The sequence below is a fragment of the Rhinolophus hipposideros genome, assembly GCF_964194185.1.
Source record: "Rhinolophus hipposideros genome assembly, chromosome: 7".
Lineage (NCBI taxonomy): Eukaryota > Metazoa > Chordata > Mammalia > Chiroptera > Rhinolophidae > Rhinolophus > Rhinolophus hipposideros.
The window spans coordinates 86,436,029-86,455,579 of record NC_138053.1 but is presented as its reverse complement, the minus strand read 5'-3'; the positions used below and the strand labels follow the sequence as shown (position 1 = coordinate 86,455,579).

Sequence of the window (19,551 nt, the reverse complement as noted above, 5' to 3'; positions counted from 1 at the left end):
GTGTACCTGGTAAAGGGATCCTGCAATAACAAATACTTAAAACGTGGGGATGGTTTTGCAGTCAGGCAGGGGTCTTTCAGGAGAATGTCAGTACAAAATGCCTTTAGCAAACCTTTTATTGAATGTTGGACTTGGAATATCTTGCATTTGAAGGTTTGCAGGAAAGTAAGAACATCATATTGGAAGCTATATCATTATTATGGAATGACTGAAATTTTAGCAAAAGTATGGCTTGCATTTACTTGGACAATAGAAAACTGACCTAGTCACTTTTCAACAAAATGAATCTTGCTGGTTTTAAAGATCCCTGGTCTTTCCAGATGACAAATGATAGCATAAGAAGAGGTTTCTAAGCATAGATTAAACCCAGGACACAAAAGAAAGCATGGTCAAAAGATAAAGCCATGAGAGTGACTAAAATATTTTGCTAAGCTCTTAGAAAGATCAAGGACGGTCCATCAGCTTACTGTCTAGTCAGACAAGTTCTCTCTTAATAAATAATGGCATGCATGTCTCAAGAGCCTCTCCAGTAAACAATAAGGATCCTAATTCATGTAAAGGCTTTGTCACCCTGGCATCTAAGTTGAATCCAAGGTAGAGAATGATTTATTTTGAGGGGACTGGTTGACTAATTCAGCAAAACCCAAGAAAACTCATGGGGTACTCATATTACATACAAAGTTCTTTAAAAAAAAGTTCTATATACAGAAACATCACAAGCATGGACTAAAGGAGGAGAAAAAAAGATTGTACAGTGAGAAGAGGCCGTTAGACACACTGAATTCTATTGGCATGAAGCCAAATCATCAAGCTGCTTATTTGCAAGTACATGCTATGTTTAATTGAAAAGGAAGGCTACCACTGAAGGTAGAACTGAGAGCACAGACAGTGGAACTGAGAGCCCGAGACAAGCATTCTTTTGATCAGGACTTGAACCTGATCAAAGAACTTTCAACATTTACCAACTAGATTTCAGAAATGTGATTGGCCAGTAACTCTTTTATGTTGTGCATCCCACCCACCCCTTTTTTAACAGAAATTTCTATAGAAGTTATCTTATGCACATTTCACCATTGAAGATTGTGGGTTGAGGGGTGGTAAAGAACTGGTCTCTTTAGTATCATAGGTCTGCAGATCAAGAAGAATTTAATCCAAGAAGCCTGTTTGCACCTAGATATAAATGATGAGTTTTTGGACTTTGAACTTATGAAATAATAAGACAAAAATTTGAGCATCCTAGAAAGGTACTGAATAAACATTGTATGACAGAGTAACATAAATAACTGGGGGCAGAAGGTGGACTGTTCTAAGCAGACAGTAAGAGGGCCCTCAATGATCTCAACTTCCTTGTATTCTTGGTTTTATATAATCTTATTCCCTGAACGTGGGCTGGACTTACTTCTAACAATTAGAAATATGGCAGAGTGATGGGATGTCACTTTCAGGATTAGGTTATAAATAGATTGTGGCTTTGATCAGAGATGTTTTCTCTCTCTCTAGCTCTCTTAGATTGATCACCCTGGGAAGCCAGCTGCCATGTTGTGAGGTAGTTCTGAAGAGAGGTCCATGCAGCAATGGACTGGGGCCTGCCAACAACCACATGAGTAAGCATGGAAGAAAATCCCTACCTCCCTGCTATTAAACCTTTAGATCAAGCCAGAGCCCCAGCCAATCGCTTGGCTGCAACATCTTGAGAGACCCTGAACCGGAGGTGCCCTTATAAGTCACTCCTGGATACCCATGTTTCTGTGAGACAATAAGTAGGTGCTATTTTACACTGCTAAGTTTGGGGTTATGTTTTACACAGCCATAGATAACTCATACCAAACGTCTATGAAGTAACAAAAATTAATATCATTATTAATGGGGCAAATCAAAACCATGTTTCACTTGATAGGATGTAACCTTTGTGATGTACCTAACAAAGGTGCATATGCTGAATTTACATGTGAGGAAACATCAGAATTACCCACTATAAGGGAGATTTTTAAAGAAAAAAAAATATTGAGAAATCTTCAAAACTGTTAGTCAAGAAAGTAAAGAAAAGGTGAAGAACTGTTCCAGATTGAAGGAAACAAGAGAGACCTGGCATTTAAATGCAATATATGATGTTGACCTTGAAGGTTTATTTACATAAGATATTATTGAATCAATTGATGAAGCCTGAATGGGATCTAAGTATTAATTTGCAATAATTCATTTAAGTAGATTTCCTGACTTTGATCCATGTGTTTTGATTATACAAGGAGAATGTCTTTTTTTGTAGAATGCAGGCAATTCTGTCTCTAACCTCCTGACAAAAACTTTGTTTATGGGACACAGATGGAGACCGATGATAGTTTACCTGTTCCTACGGTGCCACTTGAGATGTTCCCTGTGGACAAGGCTAGCACATGGGATAAGATAATATATCTGCTTTATCATTACTTGGTTTCTATCCCTATGTCACTTCTGTGAAAGCAAGAAAAGGTGGAGATTTATACACATTTCTAAATTATTATAATGATATAATACATTAATGTTAAGTATAGTCACAGCTTTCTATTTCCTTCTTGGAATTCCGCTAAGTATGACCATGTATAAAATATTCTCTGTTTAATAACCTATTAAAAACACTACCAAAAATTTCATCTTAGCATTTATCCCCAAAGTTTATGTAAAACAAAATAGCGTTCATATTAAAAAAAATAGGGGTGCAAGTTAATAAAAGTTGTATTAAGCCAGCAGTGTAATTTCCTGTAAGTGTACCTTGTTTTATTTCACTTAAACTTTTTTATGGCATTGGATAAAAGATATCTACTCCTCAAAGTTTGTTTTAATCAGGGAACCCCAATCTCAACTTAATATATTTAATATAATATAACAATATAATATAATATAATATAATATAATATAATATAATATAATATAATATAATATAATATAATATAATATATAATATGTATATTCCAAAGTCTTAACCAGCTCATCTGCAATTGAAACTAAATTAAAGTTCCCGAAGACATTTTAAAAGCCACTAACCCTAGAAAAAAGCTATAATTGATTGCAATTAATTTTGTTCTAAAGAGCCTTGGAGTCATTCCTATTTCTGATACATGGAAGTTAAGTGTTCATATAAAAAAAAAAGATCAAATAGTAAACAGTACTGCATGAAGTTATTGTAATGGTTAAATTAAATAGGGAATGCGAGTCTCTAGTTAGATCACCTGGCCCTTCACTATTGCTCAGGAAATGGTAGGTCTTAGTACATAAATTATGATTCAGAATTGACATCTATAAAATGTGTCATAGAGACCTGGTCACTAATAACCCAATCAGCTGCCTCAAAATGGCTTAGCTCAGGCAGAGGAAGATAATGCAAGTAGGAATATGGATTTGAAGATGTTAAAACTGTCAGCATACTTAGAAAAGTTACTTAAACTGCACACTCTATCAATACATAATCACCAGATATTAAAGAGGGCACATTACCATAATTCATTTGTTACTCTAGTGATCTTAAAGAATTAAGACCACATTCATAACAACCAAATTTGTCTCCAAGGAGTAACTTTGAGTTGGGAAATGTCTGGATCATTAAGTAATTTTCTTAGATCAGAGTAAAAGCGTTTTATCTATTAATATTATTTCCATGGCATATTGGATATCGTACAAGTTAGTAACAAAATGACCTGTCTCTTAAACAATTCATAGATTCACTAGAATTTTCTTCAACTTTCAGGAACTAAAGATATTCCACAGTCTTACAAGTCTTAAATATTGATTTTCCTCTGAAATCTTTACCCATCCTGCTGACCACCATCTGTCCTTTGTACAGTTATGTTCTTTATAATTTTCACGTTAGTTAATTTTCATTCCGAGATTAATTGTTCATCATATTTTCAGATGTACAATCCATTATTGCCAAATTGACATTTGCGCAATAAACTTTGTTGCTATTCCAATATTTCTTGATATTTTGTATTATTATACAAAATAAGGTATTTTACTATATATATTGAATTAGTTGATCCTTTTCTTTTATTGAAAATGAAATAGCAACATTCTCAATTATTGGGACAGGACAGTTAGTTCCGAGAGAATATCCCAAACACATAAAACTGACAGTGAAATTTGCTTCAGCAACAGCTATACTGTCTAATATACCATGATGAGCTCCATCTGGTCTTGGAGGCAGGAATTGCCTAGATGGGATGTGGGGAAAAGTGAGAAAAGGATACTTTTTGGACAAAGGGACTTAGAGCAATGCAGCATTTCCATGTGGTGAGAAGGGTGAGCTTGGGAATGGAGTTCAGGGGACTAAAGATATTAATATGATGCCCGGAATGCACAGTAGGTTTTCATTAGCTTTAGGTTTGTCCTGTACATGCAGAAACAACAAATACCAGAATTCTAACGGGTCTCCTGTGTTACTTGATTATATGTATATAGGCAGGATTGTGGGGAATGGCAAAAGTAGTGCATGGTAGATATTAAATTCTAATATTTAATTTGTATGTGGTGTTTATGCTTTTTAGTGTTTATTGGAAAAGAGCATATTATGTTAAATGTAAACCAAGAATACCTGGGTGAACTCATAGCATGTGATCTCGTTTCATGTTCTAAAGAAATACGCCTCTGTCATTAAAAATAGATAAATACATAAAAAGAGTGGGTACATTGAAAATAAGTTTTAGTATTTACTGGAGTCCTTTGAATAACCAATGAGATATATCAATTATGGTCCATGGAAAAAACATTTTAAAGAACATATTCATCCATAGATCTTTCTGATACCTCACAGCATCACACCAAATTATGGCTCAACCCATTAGCACACGAAAGCTATTTTGCTCTCTCCCTCACCTACCCCTTGCCTGATTTTCCAGATTTATTTCTCTCTTCAGGCACTAGCTGTGAGCTCCTTACATAAGGGGCTCAGACTTTGGAGCTACTCTTTATCCTAATCAGCACAACAAAAGACCTAATTGTTTATCTAATAAGGAGGATTTTCTAATACTGTAGAGGGGTGTGTATGTTGGCTTTAAAGATGCAGTTTTAATAATAGTTACTGAGGATCATAAATTCATGTAAATATCTCCAATTTACATGAAGTCAGCACTGGGTTAAGTATTAATTACTAAATAGCGTTGTCTTCTTAAAAGTCATACTTTTTCTCAAAAATATTACGTCCATTTTTCTCCCCCTGTAAAATCAAGGCACACTTTTTAAAAATTACTCTCCCCCATTTCCAGAGACTACTTTCTAATAAGACATCTTCCCATTTTACATCTCCATCTCCAGCAAACATAGAACCACATGAAAGAGGAGGCTCAAAAACTGTAGTAGAAACTGAGTAACAGATATGCAGCGCTGAGTATGCACATAAAAATTTTAAATATAAGTGAGCTACTCTCAGCTGATTTCTCAGGTCAAGGAGAGAATATGTCTTTGAATGCTTGACAAGGTCACGGACACAATTTCAAGTGCATTTATGGTAAATCCATGTGACAAGTTCTATAGCCAGTAACCTGCTTCTGCCCTCAGGGTACTCTGTGCAACCTTCCTTGTGTGTCTGGGATGGTTGTAGGGGCAGCAGAAGCCCTCTGAAGAATGTCAGACTTAGAAAAGTCTAACAATGGCCTACATATGAGTTTCAAGTTGTAACCTAGAAGTGATGAGTACCTTTATCTTACAAATGTGCTAGAAACTAGAATTTGAAACAAATTGAGGGATTGACAGTGGTGACTGAGTAGTAAACATTATTAATTTAAAATGGTCTTAAAGCCGAAAATCTTAACTCATTGACCTTAAAATACATACTTGTATTATAGGACTTCGTAAATTTAGGTTATCATAGAAATGTAAATTTATATTATTAATAATTAAGAACGATGATGATACATTAACCTAATTGTAAATTGATTCTAATAATGACTTCATAATGATATGTGAAGTCCTAGTGATATGCGTTTCCTAGTGAGACAGCTTAACTACTGTGGGTTACCTATAGATGTACAGAAAACAATACCATCCTTCTGGAATCTATTGACAGGTAAGAAGGATGAAACACATCCCTTTCTGGACCACTTCCAGACCCAGATGCAATATTCGCTTTAAATAATTTACTTTGAGCCAAGAATTACTACACGGTATTTGGTGGGTATGATAATTACCCCCCAGCATTTGTAGACATCTGGGATTATAATGACAATCAATTTCAGTACAAAGTAAGTTTTATATGTAAAGTACAGAGGAATTCCATGAGTTCAGAGAAACGCAAATGCTGGAAAATAGTGAAGAATATTACATACCTTAGATATTTATGTATCTATTTATATCTTTAAAATGGAGCAGAAAGGAAATAAAAATTAACTAAAAAGAAAAAAAAAGTTGAAAAAAATAAATAAAAATAATTGTGTCCCCTATACGGGAAGAATAATTTTCTACATTACAAAAAAGATGTTTATATCAACCTTAAGAAAACAAATTATGAAAAGGCTTCGTAGCATATGACAAAATTTTGATTTGTCTACTCACCCACAGGAGACATTTCTGGGACACTAGCAACATAAGGTCCATCCAAAAACTTTGGCTCATTATCATTAATATCCTGTACTTTGATGATGAATTCTGATTCAGGCTCCAGGGGCTTCCTGGTTTCTATGTCTACAGCCTGAGCACGGAGTGTGTAGAAAGGTTTTTCTTCTCTATCCAGGCTCCTTATTGCATGGATGTCCCCTGTAGTTTCATCAATGGTAAAAACGGTGCCAGCACCATCTCCTGAGAGGGTGTATTTAACAGTGCCCTCTCCCTTATCCAAGTCTGAATGCAGCTTTAGGGAGGGAGGGAGAAAGAGAAAGAGGGAGAGAGAGAGAGAGAGAGAGAGAGAGAGAGAGAGAGAGAGAGAGAGAGAGAGAGAGAGAGAGAATAAAGACCATTAAAGTGGTGATCCTATGTTAAAAAGCCATACTTATGGTATATTGTTTTTTAATAAGAAGAGTTAAACAAAAATCTTATGGTACTTTATCCTTCTTTCCTCCCCCCCACTAATGTTTGATTATAAACATTTTAAACAGACACCAACAAAAGTTTGAAAAAAGCATGTGAACACTTACAGTATATCCCAGAGATTCCACCATTCACCTTTTCATTTACTTGACTTATCACATGGATAGCTTATGTATCTTTCCTCCCATTCATACTCTGTCAATCCATCTTATTTCTCAATGAATTCAGGAATCAAAAGGATAGCCCCCAAATAAATCAGCATGCACAAACACAAGTGTGAACCTTTGCATATATTCTTTTATATACTTCTTTTATATACTTTTGAGAATAAAATTTTCATAAAATGAAATGCAAAAACCTTAAGTATACTTATTGTTTCATTTTAAATGATGGTTGTAATTAAAATAAAATTGGTCATAAATACTAAATCATAAATTCTCTAAATAGCCTGAACATAGAAATAAAGGACCTGAGTTTAGTGAGAGATAAGATAAGGAAGTGAGAAAACATTGAGCCTTTTCATTTGGAAGGAGAGGAGAGTTTTACCAGAGGAAGACAGTTTCAGTTATGTATGGTATTTTAACAGACTGATGCCTTTCAATGAGTTAGTCAATATTACTCATCCAAATGATGGGTAGAATCACTGATAATCCTTTCAGATTCACAGACAAATGACGTTATAATTCATTCTATATGCTTGAAAACTTATAGAAAAATGTTATACTGCTGCTATTTTCTTTCACAATTCAACACATGTATAATGCACTATTATAGCTTGGAATAAGATACAATAAATAGCATAGGGGAGAGGACCACAGAGAAGAGAAATTACCACTGTGACACTGTTTCAAACTTTAGTGCAAAAATGAATAGAAGACAGAAATTGTCTTGGAGATCTATAAATTATCCAAAATGAATATATATATATATATATATATATATATATATATATATATATATATATATATAATTAACAAATTCTATACTTATTTAAGAACATGTGTACTTTCATAAATATATATTTTTATACATACAATAAAATTTATATTTTGTATAAATTATATAGAATATATTCTTACAAATAATACGTTTTGTTTTTCATTCAGATGTTGATCTAAAATGTTTCAAACTATTCTCAATCATTTGGGTATAGCCATCTGAATTCCACTGTCCCAGTTGTTTTTTTGTTTTGTTTTGTTTTTCGTTTGTTTGTTTGTTTTTTTAAAGCTCATTTCAATCAACAGATCAGCCAAAGGAAAAGTGTTAAACTTTTAAGGTGCTCATAGCCATTTGGGCTGAGAATATACTGTATGCTTTCACTTGTATGTGGAATCTAAAAATAAAACAAAACAAGCAAACTAACCAAATTCAGACTCATAGAAACAGAGACCAAAAGGATGGTCACCAGAAGGGAGGGGGTGGGAAGAACGATGAAAGGGGCAGGGCAATATAGTCAATGATATTTTGGTAAGTTTACACAGTGACAGATGAGTACTAGAATTATTGGGTGATCACATGGTAAGACATAAAAATGTCAAATCAGTATATTGTACACTTGAAATGAATATAACCAATATAAGATTGGATACCAGATACTTAAATAAGAAAAATAAATACATTTTTAAAAACTACATACAGGCACAGCTTTCCTGCAAAATTATGGGTAAGAATGAGTTCTGTTTTTTCTCAATGTTTTTCATTTTTTCTCAATGTTTCAACATCGGAAAAAGCTTTAAAATATATATTTAAGTTATATAAGTCTTATTTTGCAAATTGACTTTCTGGTATTAGTATTAGCAATATCAAAACATAAAACCATAGACTCAACTGTGGTTCCATCCTTGCTTTTAAACTCAACATTCTGGTTAAAGTTCAGTAAAATAATATTATCCTTCAAATTAATGTTATTACAATGAATTTATTCATTTTGAAAATGTGTATTTACTTCAAAATTTGCTCTTAAAATATATTTGTATAACAGAATATGCCGATTTAGATTTGGGTAAGTGATACAATTTTAAAAATTTAAAGGCAATAAGAGGTTTTGATTTTTCTTTAAGTTTCTGTATATTTTGCTCAAGTCTAAGGAAAATGCTATGGATAGCATGAGGAAGCCCCTCCCCCCAATATTTTACAAATAGCTGTGAAGCATAAAACGTTTCAAGCATAAAATCAAGCAACAGATATATCTTCTTTGAACTTAGGATTTTGAAATTACAATTTTTATGCATACTATTAAAGATATTCAACATAGTGTGTATTGCTTTTGCTTTTAAATTTATCTAAAGATAAGACACAGGCAAAAGCTCGATGCAAAAGCAATGACTTTATAAACTGAATCCATTTTGCCAATGGCTCGAAATATACGTGGTAATATTGTGGAAACCAAGTGAAAATTCTAAGTAGGTTTTTACAATGAGATGCAAGGACAGTTACCCCAAAATCTTCATTTAGCTAAAATCAGAACCATTTTATTTTCAAACTGACACAATAAAAAAGCAAATGTATTTTCAGTTCTATCCAAAATCCAAATTAAATTCAGTTGCTGTTACTCCTTACTCTTCCAACTTTTTCTTCTAATGTAAATCTCAGTTTTGTAGAGATTAAACCTTCAAAGAAATATGTGAAAATATGTTCAAATTTGAACTAAAAGTGAACTCGATTAATGTAAAACTCTTGAGAGGATTAGAACTTGTATAGTAGTTCACTGAATGATAATACCTTAAAGGAGATCACATACAATAACCTGCATTGACGGGCAATATTTAATATTAGCTATTTAGTGTTTACTGAATCAGGTACATGGGTGACTAATTTAAAGTATAGGGGTTTCTCCAACATGAATACTAATATTAAATAACTGATGTTGGCCTGATGTTGGGTTTTGTAGAATTTTCTTCATATCACATGTAAAATAATTTGAATAGAGGATGTTATTAATTAAAATGAAAATCCCCATTAACTTCTTACCATCTTTTATTATTTTATACTCTTTTAGTTACACATATTTATATATAAATGAATGTATATAAGTATATACATGTCTGAAAAGGGTATACATACTTAAATGTATTTATATATTTTTGTATTTATATAATATTTTCTGAGTACATACACTATATACAATAGTTAAAAATGAGAGATAAGTCATTTTTTTCAATAACAATGTACTGTAATCATTTTTTAATGTCATTTGAAATTCTTCAAAATTGTTTTTTAATGTCTGTATTATATTCATTCAAGGAAGTCAATGGGTTTTGCTTATTCCTGCATTAACACTGCAACCAGAAGGAAAGTGTGTACGTGTGTGTGTGTGTGTGTGTGTGTGTGTGTGTGTGTGTGTATGTTCTAATGTTTAGTTCCTTAAAATAAAAGGATAATTTTTGGATCAAAAATATAATTTTCATGAATCAAAAATTTTTGAATCTTGAATGATTGTATAAATTGATTTCTATGACTTTTTTTTTTTTACACTTTCAATAAGGGAATTCAGGCTTAGCTTACACTGCAAAGCTTATTCTTTGTTCCTTTGCATAAAGAAGGAGGGAAGGGAACAGAAGGAGGATTCCCATGCTTTCTTTGCCTCATCTTTGTGTTGTGCTAACTACAAAAATCACATGATGCCATTTAACACAGGGGCTTTAAGCTGCACATCCAACAAGCTAACAATTCTGTTAAGTTATTCTCCTTTATAGATGTTTAAAAATAACAGCAATAAATGTTTCTTATTTAAATTAATTTTAAAAAGCTGTTTCTGAGTAGGTGCTGACTCTATTTACTGACTGAATTGCTGCCAACTCCAATAAAATCATCTTTTAGTATTGACGCTTAAAATAAAATTTGTCCCAGAAAAAAAGTCCCATAAATGATGGATATAGAAATATGCACTGTCCCGATCGTTGTTCTAGGGAAGTGGTGTAGTTATTTCCTGATGTTTTCCAAGTCATGTCAGATGGAGCGTAAAAATGAGCTGCCAAAAGAGGCTTAAAAAAGATACTGAGGACGAGTTTCAGAGTGCAAGCAAATCTGAATTCGAGTGCTTAAAAGTTTTCAGAAAGCTTATCTAAAGTTAAGTGTTTACTAGCAGCTCTCTGATTATATTTTAGAAACTGCTGCATAGAAGAAGGGATTTATTCTTATTTGCTCTAGGGTGAAAAGTGCACATAAGAATAGAAAATGCTTTTTATGTTATTATGTCCAGCAGTGATTTTATTTTATTTGCTATTTGCAAAAGTAGGGGGTGGTTGCTAGGCATGGAGAGAGAATGGGATATGTTGGAAGGAGAAACTGTTTTATTTACATACAGAATTCATTCAGATAAACTTGCAAAAATGAGTATAAGAAAACTTTATGTGAGTTTCTTCTTTGGCTGAAATAATTTCATTTCGTATAAAACAAACTACTTTTCCCAGATTTTCCTTGGTGAACTTATAAAATACTTAGTGTTTTCCTTTTTGTAGTTGCGTGTTTCCTGTTAATGCCTATTCTGTTCTCAAGAACATCACAATGGCCATTAAATGATCTACAAAGCCATTAGATTGTTTTTAAGGCATTGTTTATTGACAAAAGAAGACCAGACCCAAAGATGATTTATAACTCTGTCTGAGTAATGGTATAATGCAAAATTTCTTTCTGAAGCCACTGAATGCTCAAGAATATTTGATATTCTATTCAATTCTACTCTCTGAGGGGACTCATTTGTTCGTCCTAGCTTGATTGTTGCCATTTGAGCAAAAGGAATACTACTTTACAAAGCTGGGAATTCCCTTTAACAGCCCAATGTGAGTTGAGAACTCCCATGCCTGGGTTACAGACCCAAAGCTATTTATCATCTGGAAATATTTTACCTTCTATTTAGGAAAGTGAAAATCCATTTTAGAAAGGCCCGCACCTCCCCAGAGGTATGCCAAGGAAGAACAAAGAACAAAGAGTATTTGCAAAGCTTGGAAGCAACAGAAGCTGATGCCCTAGGATATAGTATACATTCTGTTGTTATTAAAAAAGAAACAACAGGTCCCAAAAGGACTCACTTGTGCTTAGCCCCATGCCAAGACTTAACACCTCACCTATTTGCCATCTCAGCCTCTCCCAGGTATGTAACCTTTTAACCAGTCAACCTGGAATTATCTGGTCAGCACTAGAGAGATAATCCATCAGATAGCCGGCTCCCTTTCACACTTTAGGAGGGTGACCTTGCTCAAAACAATGAGTACTTTGCTAATAATTTCACTTTTCTGCTCCCTTTCCGTCTATAAAAGAACCTTTCCTTTTCTGCACCTCAGCAGAGCTTCCTATATGGGAAGCTTCCTGGTTCATGATTCATTCCATACAGTCAGTTTGATCTTCAAATTTGCTCGGGTGAATTTCTGTTGGTTAACACTGTTAAAGAGATACACTATTCACCTGATATTCTCTTTTGTCTTCTTTTTTGTCCTTGAATATTGCACTTGTGGTTACATGGGCGGGGTACCCTAATTATGTTTTCAGATTGTCGTGTTTTACAATGTTAGCTCACCCAGATTATATAATACCATTTGAGAGCATCACAATATATTAATAGGTATTTCTGCAAAACTTTGAGAGGTCATTGGCACGGTGCCTGGAATTGGGAAGAAAAATATGGGAGGAGAAGGTTAAAATAATTTCTTTCCTACATGCCTAAAGCTGTAGAACATTTTTCACACAGCCATGTTTAGGTAACGAACTATTTCCAGACAATAAAAGATTCTGAGCAAATCATCAGCAATGAAATCTCTGTTTGGAATAAAAATGAATTTTATGTATGATTCCAAGTGTGGTTATTTTTCAGAATACTAGATGGATTTGTATGCTTTACTCTAGATTTAAGGTAAATTCCAAAACTGATGGGTCATTAATAATAATGATTGATTATAATAGCTAGATATTATTTATTAATTTGTTATTACTAGTTACTATTTTTCCATGGTATTGCTTTTATTATAAGGCCATACAGAATACCAGGCACTGTACAAAATATCATATAAGCTTTATTTAATTCTCAAACTAATTGGCAATATACTAACATGAGAAATCAGATAAAATAAATATGTTTAACTAAATTCCAATAGCTCAAAATGTAAACTTTAATTTTCTCAAGCTATATGTTGTACCCTAACCTCTTTGTATACGCATTTAAGAACTCTAATAAAGCACACAAACACATGTTACCTCTATTATAACACATAGAGGGATCTAAAATCCATGATCATCAGACATTTGGGGTTAACATCCCCAAACGATTACTTCTCACCTGGATGTTATTGTGTAAGTTATTAATGTATTTTAATGTCAGAATCTTCACATGTAAAATGTGAATTCTAATATTTATATTGTGAAATTTGGAGGATATTTTTAGAGAATTTAACTCCATAGTGCCTATCTCCCTTCAGGTCTCTCCACTTACATTCAAATGAGCCCAGTACAGCGATATTTATTTCCATAATACTATATTGATTTATATTCATAGGTCCAAGAAAATTAATTGGATCCAAAATAATGACAGAAAACCCCATCAAACCCCGCTTGTGCTTTTTGCTAGGCAATTTTTCATCGGCTTTATAATATTAAACCACTTTACACTCAGAACAAGTTTATGAGTACAACCCTACTCTTCTCCATATTTTGCAGATACAGAAATTGAGGCACAGAGAGACTAAGTTGGCTCAAGATACACAAATACAAAGATATAAAGATGAGATTCAAATCAGGCTGTCTAACCCCATGTGCCTTTCGGACTAGCACTTAAACCAAATCAGCTCTCTTTTAATGTGATTAACATAATAGCATTTTTGGCATTTTTCTTAAGTTTCAAAACTGGGTCTCTCTTGAGACAAAAATAAATAAATAAATATATATATATATATATATATACACACACATATACATATAAGTATATATATACACATATGTATATATACATATGTGTATATATATACTTATATGCATATATGTATATATACATATACACACATATACATATACATGTATATATATGTAATTTTGGTTAGAGAATTAGATTAGTCACAGATGTAATCTACTCAGAATTATTTCTGTGACAGTTTCTTAGAGCAAAATCAGATTGTATTATTATGGATGCATTAGTGAAAATAGTTTCATTCAAAAATTCTTTGGACTGCCCTGTACTGACTGCAGTAGGCACTAGAATAGAGAATATATCTTAATACTTGCTCTTAAGGAGACAGAAGTCTAGTGGGGGAACTAAACAGGTCATAGCAACAAACATTTATTCAAAACAGTTTCTTTTTATAGCTTGTGCTTCTCAAATCATCTTCCCTATGGGAAAATTTAATAAGCACATACTCTATATTTTGAAAATCACGCTACGTGTTTTTGTTTAAAATATAAACTAATATTATATTTACAGTTAGATCATTTCAATAAACTACTGTCAATTATATATTTGAAACAATAGTCTACTAGAAAAAGTGAACAATATTTATGTTGAAGAAAACATAACTTACTTTTTTATAAAAAAACATTTCAATGAAAATGCGTTTTTTTTAAGTCTCTGCCCATTATTTATACCATAATTTGCTCTAAAACCTATACAAAATCATTATATTAAACACATAATGGAGTAACTCTATTTAGTTAGAAAAATAGTCATTAACATGTTTACTTTTTTCTCACAATGAATTAATAACCACAGGAATACACATGAACATGGGTATAGGATGTTTACGTGTGTGTGTGCATGTTGTATGTGAGAATAAAGACAGAAACAGAGTGACTTTATGTGTTTTCATGTGCTCACACATGCACATTTTTTGTAAAATGAATAAAAGGCCAAGTGGATATACTCGAAAACAATGCTCTTAAGAACACAATCTAAAATTACATTTTCTGCTTATTTTCAAGGGTGGTTTGAAGGTGACCCATTTTCTGTAGCATGAATGACTGTGGGGATTTATTTATGTATTAAGCACAAAGCCACCTCATTGAAGTATTTTATTTCTTTTTTTCATTTTAACTATTTTAAGTGGATTTTGAAAGTATGATATCACAAATGCAGAAAAAATAAATCCAAGTACAGGTTGCTTTCTTTGTATTATGAGTCAAGCTGTTTAATGCCATAGTTTCTGTTACAATTTCATATCTCTCAGTCTTATATACTATAACAGTGTCATAAATACTATCTTATTTGCATGATAATTTATGTATTAAATATTTTTTGTGCTTCCAAGAGTACGACAATGAGTAATCTTAATGCTAAATTTCAATGTGTTAATGAGAAACAGACACAGTAAGTGTTTTGTCTAAGAAATGCAATAAGTTAAATCTTGTTTCTAAATGTAGGTATTCAGATTTTTTTATTTTATTTTTATTTTTTACCTCTCATTATAGACACGTTAAGGAAGGAATCATTCTCAGGGTTCACTTATTTCCCTCTACAGCTAATAAGATTTTAACGAAACCTCCAAAGAGATAATAGTGCCACTTTGACTTTAAGAGAAAAAGAAAAGAAAAATGAAAACAGCTCTCACAGATGCTGGGACCTCAATTTTGATTGCTTTTAGCAAATATATGTTACTGGATGCCTGAGTGACATAAATTGATTTCAGGTTATTGCATTTTTAAAGGTTGAAGTTCATTTTTCTTAAAAAAAGAAAAAAAAGCAAGAAATGCTGGATTATAAAAACAGATGTGTAATTTGACATTAATTGAGACCTTAAATGATAATAAATCTTTCAAAATTTGATTGTTTTTCAGAAGATGCTGACATGATTTGCTATTAAATTTCCCTAATAATTCATAGAATCTATAGAATTGTGTGTATGTAGCACATTTTACTAAGGCTGACATATAGATACTACAGATTGGATAGTTGCATTATTTCCAAGATTTAAAAATATAATATATTTACTGATCTCCTTTCACTGCTGTTTATAATTTTTGCTCTCTGTATACCATTGTCCGCTGATTAAGATAAGTTATAGACAGAATTTCTGAGACTAACCAGGATCCAATTACACTTCATTGTGTTATCACTGATCATATGACTTGTGAATACCCAGTACAGATATGAATCCAAATTAAACCTTAATTCTCAATTATGACTGAATTCAAACATATGATGTGATAGGCAGGATTCTCAAATGTTGGCCAAGACTTCTCTCCCCTTGGCATATACTCTGCGTCATTCCCAGGTATGTGAAGACTAAGGATTTAACTCTTAGGGTTAAGTGACCATGGGTGGGACTGATCCAATCGCATGGGACCTTTAAAAACAGAAAGGTTTCCCCAGGTGTAGAATGAGGAAGTCAGAGACACATGTTGCAGCTGGCTTGGAAGAACACAAACACCCATAATGAGGATTGTTGATACAGAGGGGAAACGGAGGAGTCAGGACAGGCCCCGCATCACTGCTGACAGTCGAAAAGCGACCTCAGTCCTCAAACAGCAAGGACATAAATTCTGCCAACAGTCTGAATGAGACTGAAAGCTGATTTATCCCCAGATGCTCAAAAGAGAAAAACACTGTTGACACCTGGGTTTCCATCTTGTGAGACCCTGAACAAAAGATGCCCTGTCACACTCTGCTAGATTTCCACCTGCAGACGTGAGAGTAAATAAAAATAGGTGTTGTCTTAAGCTGCTAAGTTCGTGGGTGTCTGTTATGCAACAATAGACAACTAACACAGGTAGATAACTACAGAAATCCAATATTGTTACTTATTTTTTAAAAATAAATTTTTACTTTCAATTAAAGAGACACTTTTGGTTCCTAGGCTATGTTCCCCAATTTTCTGACACATTACTGAATGTGTTTGCTTCTTTAAGTGAACCTGCCAGTATCCCAGCTCCACCATTTGTATTAAATACATCTGCTCCTTCCTTTGTGATCCTGGACCAATGCATCCTGTGAATCTAGTGATGTTGTCAATTACCGCATGTTGTCCCTTCGATCACACTACAAGCAGTGATCTCACGTCTGGCCAATGTTAGTGTAGTATCTGCCCTTCCAGTCAAAGGAGCAGCTACTTGACTACCATGATAGTCTCTTTCTCTCCCTACACTCTGGGCAATGGAATGGAGCCACCTCACAAATAGGAAATTATGTCTACACACAAAGGAAGAATGAGATGAGAGAAACAAAGAAAGGAGAGAATGAATAGTTCTAATGGCATCATGTCAATTCCAAGATACATTCTGGATTTTCCACATAGTATGAACCCACAAATATCATAGCCTGAATTCAGTTTTGTCAGTTATAAAAAAAAAAATGCCTAAGTTACCCCAGAACAGAACCACCCGGCTTCTTTGCCCTTGCAATAAGTATTTATTAAATACTGATGGTGTTCAACTGCCACCGATTTGGGGACAAGTCTATAGATCAATGTGGGTAGAGAATCTGTTCAGCATCCAAATCAATAAAATAAAATAAAAAGGGCAGAAGATTTTACTATTGCCGCTTCATCCTTTGTACAACTTGCAACAACTCTGTTTCTTGTTTTAGGTCAAAGTGAAATATTTGCTAATCTTAACTTCTGAATGAGGGAAATCCGGGCAAATGATCTGGTGTATGCTCAACTCAGGACTGAGTGCAGAGCTTTCATTGTGTAAATTGTTGTAGGAAGTCAGAGGAAACGTGTTGTCTCATTCCACACAGATGCTTAGATTGTGGCATAGGCCTCTACTCTTGCCATTCAAATAATAACAGTTAATTAAACTTGAATCAAATGCATAGATTTGTTCATTTTATCATGCTCCATACCAGTAGTCACCAAACCAGCCTGTTCTAAGTGTTTCTTTTTAAACATGGAATTTCATAAAATGAAAGCTTAGCAGCTACATTATTATGCAAAATATTGAATGAAGCAGTGCCAGGGTTCAGAGTTTCTTCCTAATCCCCTTCCCCAATTCAAAATCACAGATACACACTGAAAGCTCCTAACAATTCACAAAATACTTTTTGAAATTCTCTGCTTGAACTTTGATGAAATCACAATTTAGCGGCTGCACAAGCCAATCCATCCCCATCTTTCTTGGGGTACTTAAACACTATGCTGAACATGATCTTTTCTTTATTTTTTAATTCCAAGTTTGATTTCTCTCACATAAAAATGCAAATAATACTGCATTTAGTTTAAAACAGGCTTCATTTATTGCCTTACAAAATGTTGAATATTTTTACTTCTATGATCCTTCTATGCTTGAAGACATAACCCAAAGACTTCTCTGTGAAGTTGCCATATCGCCTGCTGGTATTGAGTACAGACTTGCCTCTACTGAGGCTTGAAATTTATGGACCTTGTTCATAGAAAGGAAAATAATAAGGCATTTGAACTCTCAGCTCAGATATGTCTCAGTCCACATATAAAATTGTATTAAAACAAACAAACACACAAAAAATAGCCTAGCAGAGGTTGAAGCTGTATCTTTGTTGTTCCAGAATTATTTCTGCCACAACTCTCAAACTGACCAGTCGGGTCCATTGCGTAATTTCTTGACTGGAGAGTGACCGCTCTGGCTGTCTCCCAGTTTTGCTAATCATAGGCAACTATTAACCGAAATTGCATTTGGGATCAAGTATTTCAAAAATGTTGTTAGTGTAATTTGAATTGTTAAGAAGGATGTAAAGATTTTTAAAAGAAAAAATGTGGTCTTAAAGCATGGCTTCTGTCATGGCATAGCATCAGACCTTTGGAACTGGAAAGTCCCTTGGAAAATATTGTTTCAATTACTTCTTTTCACAATTGAGGAAACTGAAACTTAGAAAGGCTAAGTGATTTCCTCAATGTCATGGAGCTAGTTAATTACAGAAATCAAAATAGAAACTGGGTTATCCTACTCTTTGCCCAGTGTTCTTCCCATTAAACCAAGGACAATTACTTGCGGCTGTTTTAGGGCTAACTGGCACACGAAAGCAGCCTTATAATGTCAAATAAATCAAAATATTCTGTGCTTATATAATTTTAAAAGTTTAAAAGTAAAAGAACCTTAGTTTTCTGATGGCTGCAGATAAGATAAATTACATTAACTGTGATTCATTATGATTTCATATGGAAATGTGTCACAGAATTTATATGAAGAAAAAGTCAGTACGACGAAAAGGCATCAGGGAAGGAGACTAGATTGATGCTGGGCTTACAAAGGTCCGCATCGATTTCAAACTCCATTAGCAACACAGGACAAATAACATGGAGAACCATCAGTAGACGTAAGCTTTATTATCAGACTTGGGTATGTGTGTAGAGAACTATATAAATCAAATGGAATGGGATCATTTGATTATTGATAATTATACTAACCTCTTCTATTTGAATAATTTATAGAGATGTACTCACTATTTTATAAATATTGTCTTCTTTAGCATCATTAATAATCTTTAGCTCCTCCACAATGAGAATAAGGATCCTGAAGCTTGGGATATTAAAATACTTTTATGCTGTGAGAACTGCTAAATGGAGTTGTTGACAAGGACCCTTTACATGCTCTTCCCTTGTTATAAACCCTCACACAGAGGAAGGGAGACTTTATGGTTTTACTGGATTGCATAGTGTCCCCAAAAATTCATAT

At 33.5% G+C, this 19,551-nt stretch overlaps 1 protein-coding gene across 8 annotated transcripts in view; it reads right to left on the bottom strand.

Moving 5' to 3' along the window:
* The window catches only part of CDH12 (cadherin 12), an 880,529-nt gene that overhangs the window by 165,153 nt on the left and 695,825 nt on the right, over positions 1–19,551 (bottom strand). For 7 of the 8 annotated variants that reach the window (XM_081053550.1, XM_081053549.1, XM_081053551.1 and 4 more), the window contains one exon: positions 6,520–6,814. The exons of the other annotated variant lie outside the window; for it this stretch is intronic. In XM_081053550.1, the coding sequence (XP_080909676.1) occupies positions 6,520–6,814 (295 nt within the window). The remainder of the gene's footprint in view (positions 1–6,519; positions 6,815–19,551) is intronic. 8 annotated transcript variants of the gene reach the window in all.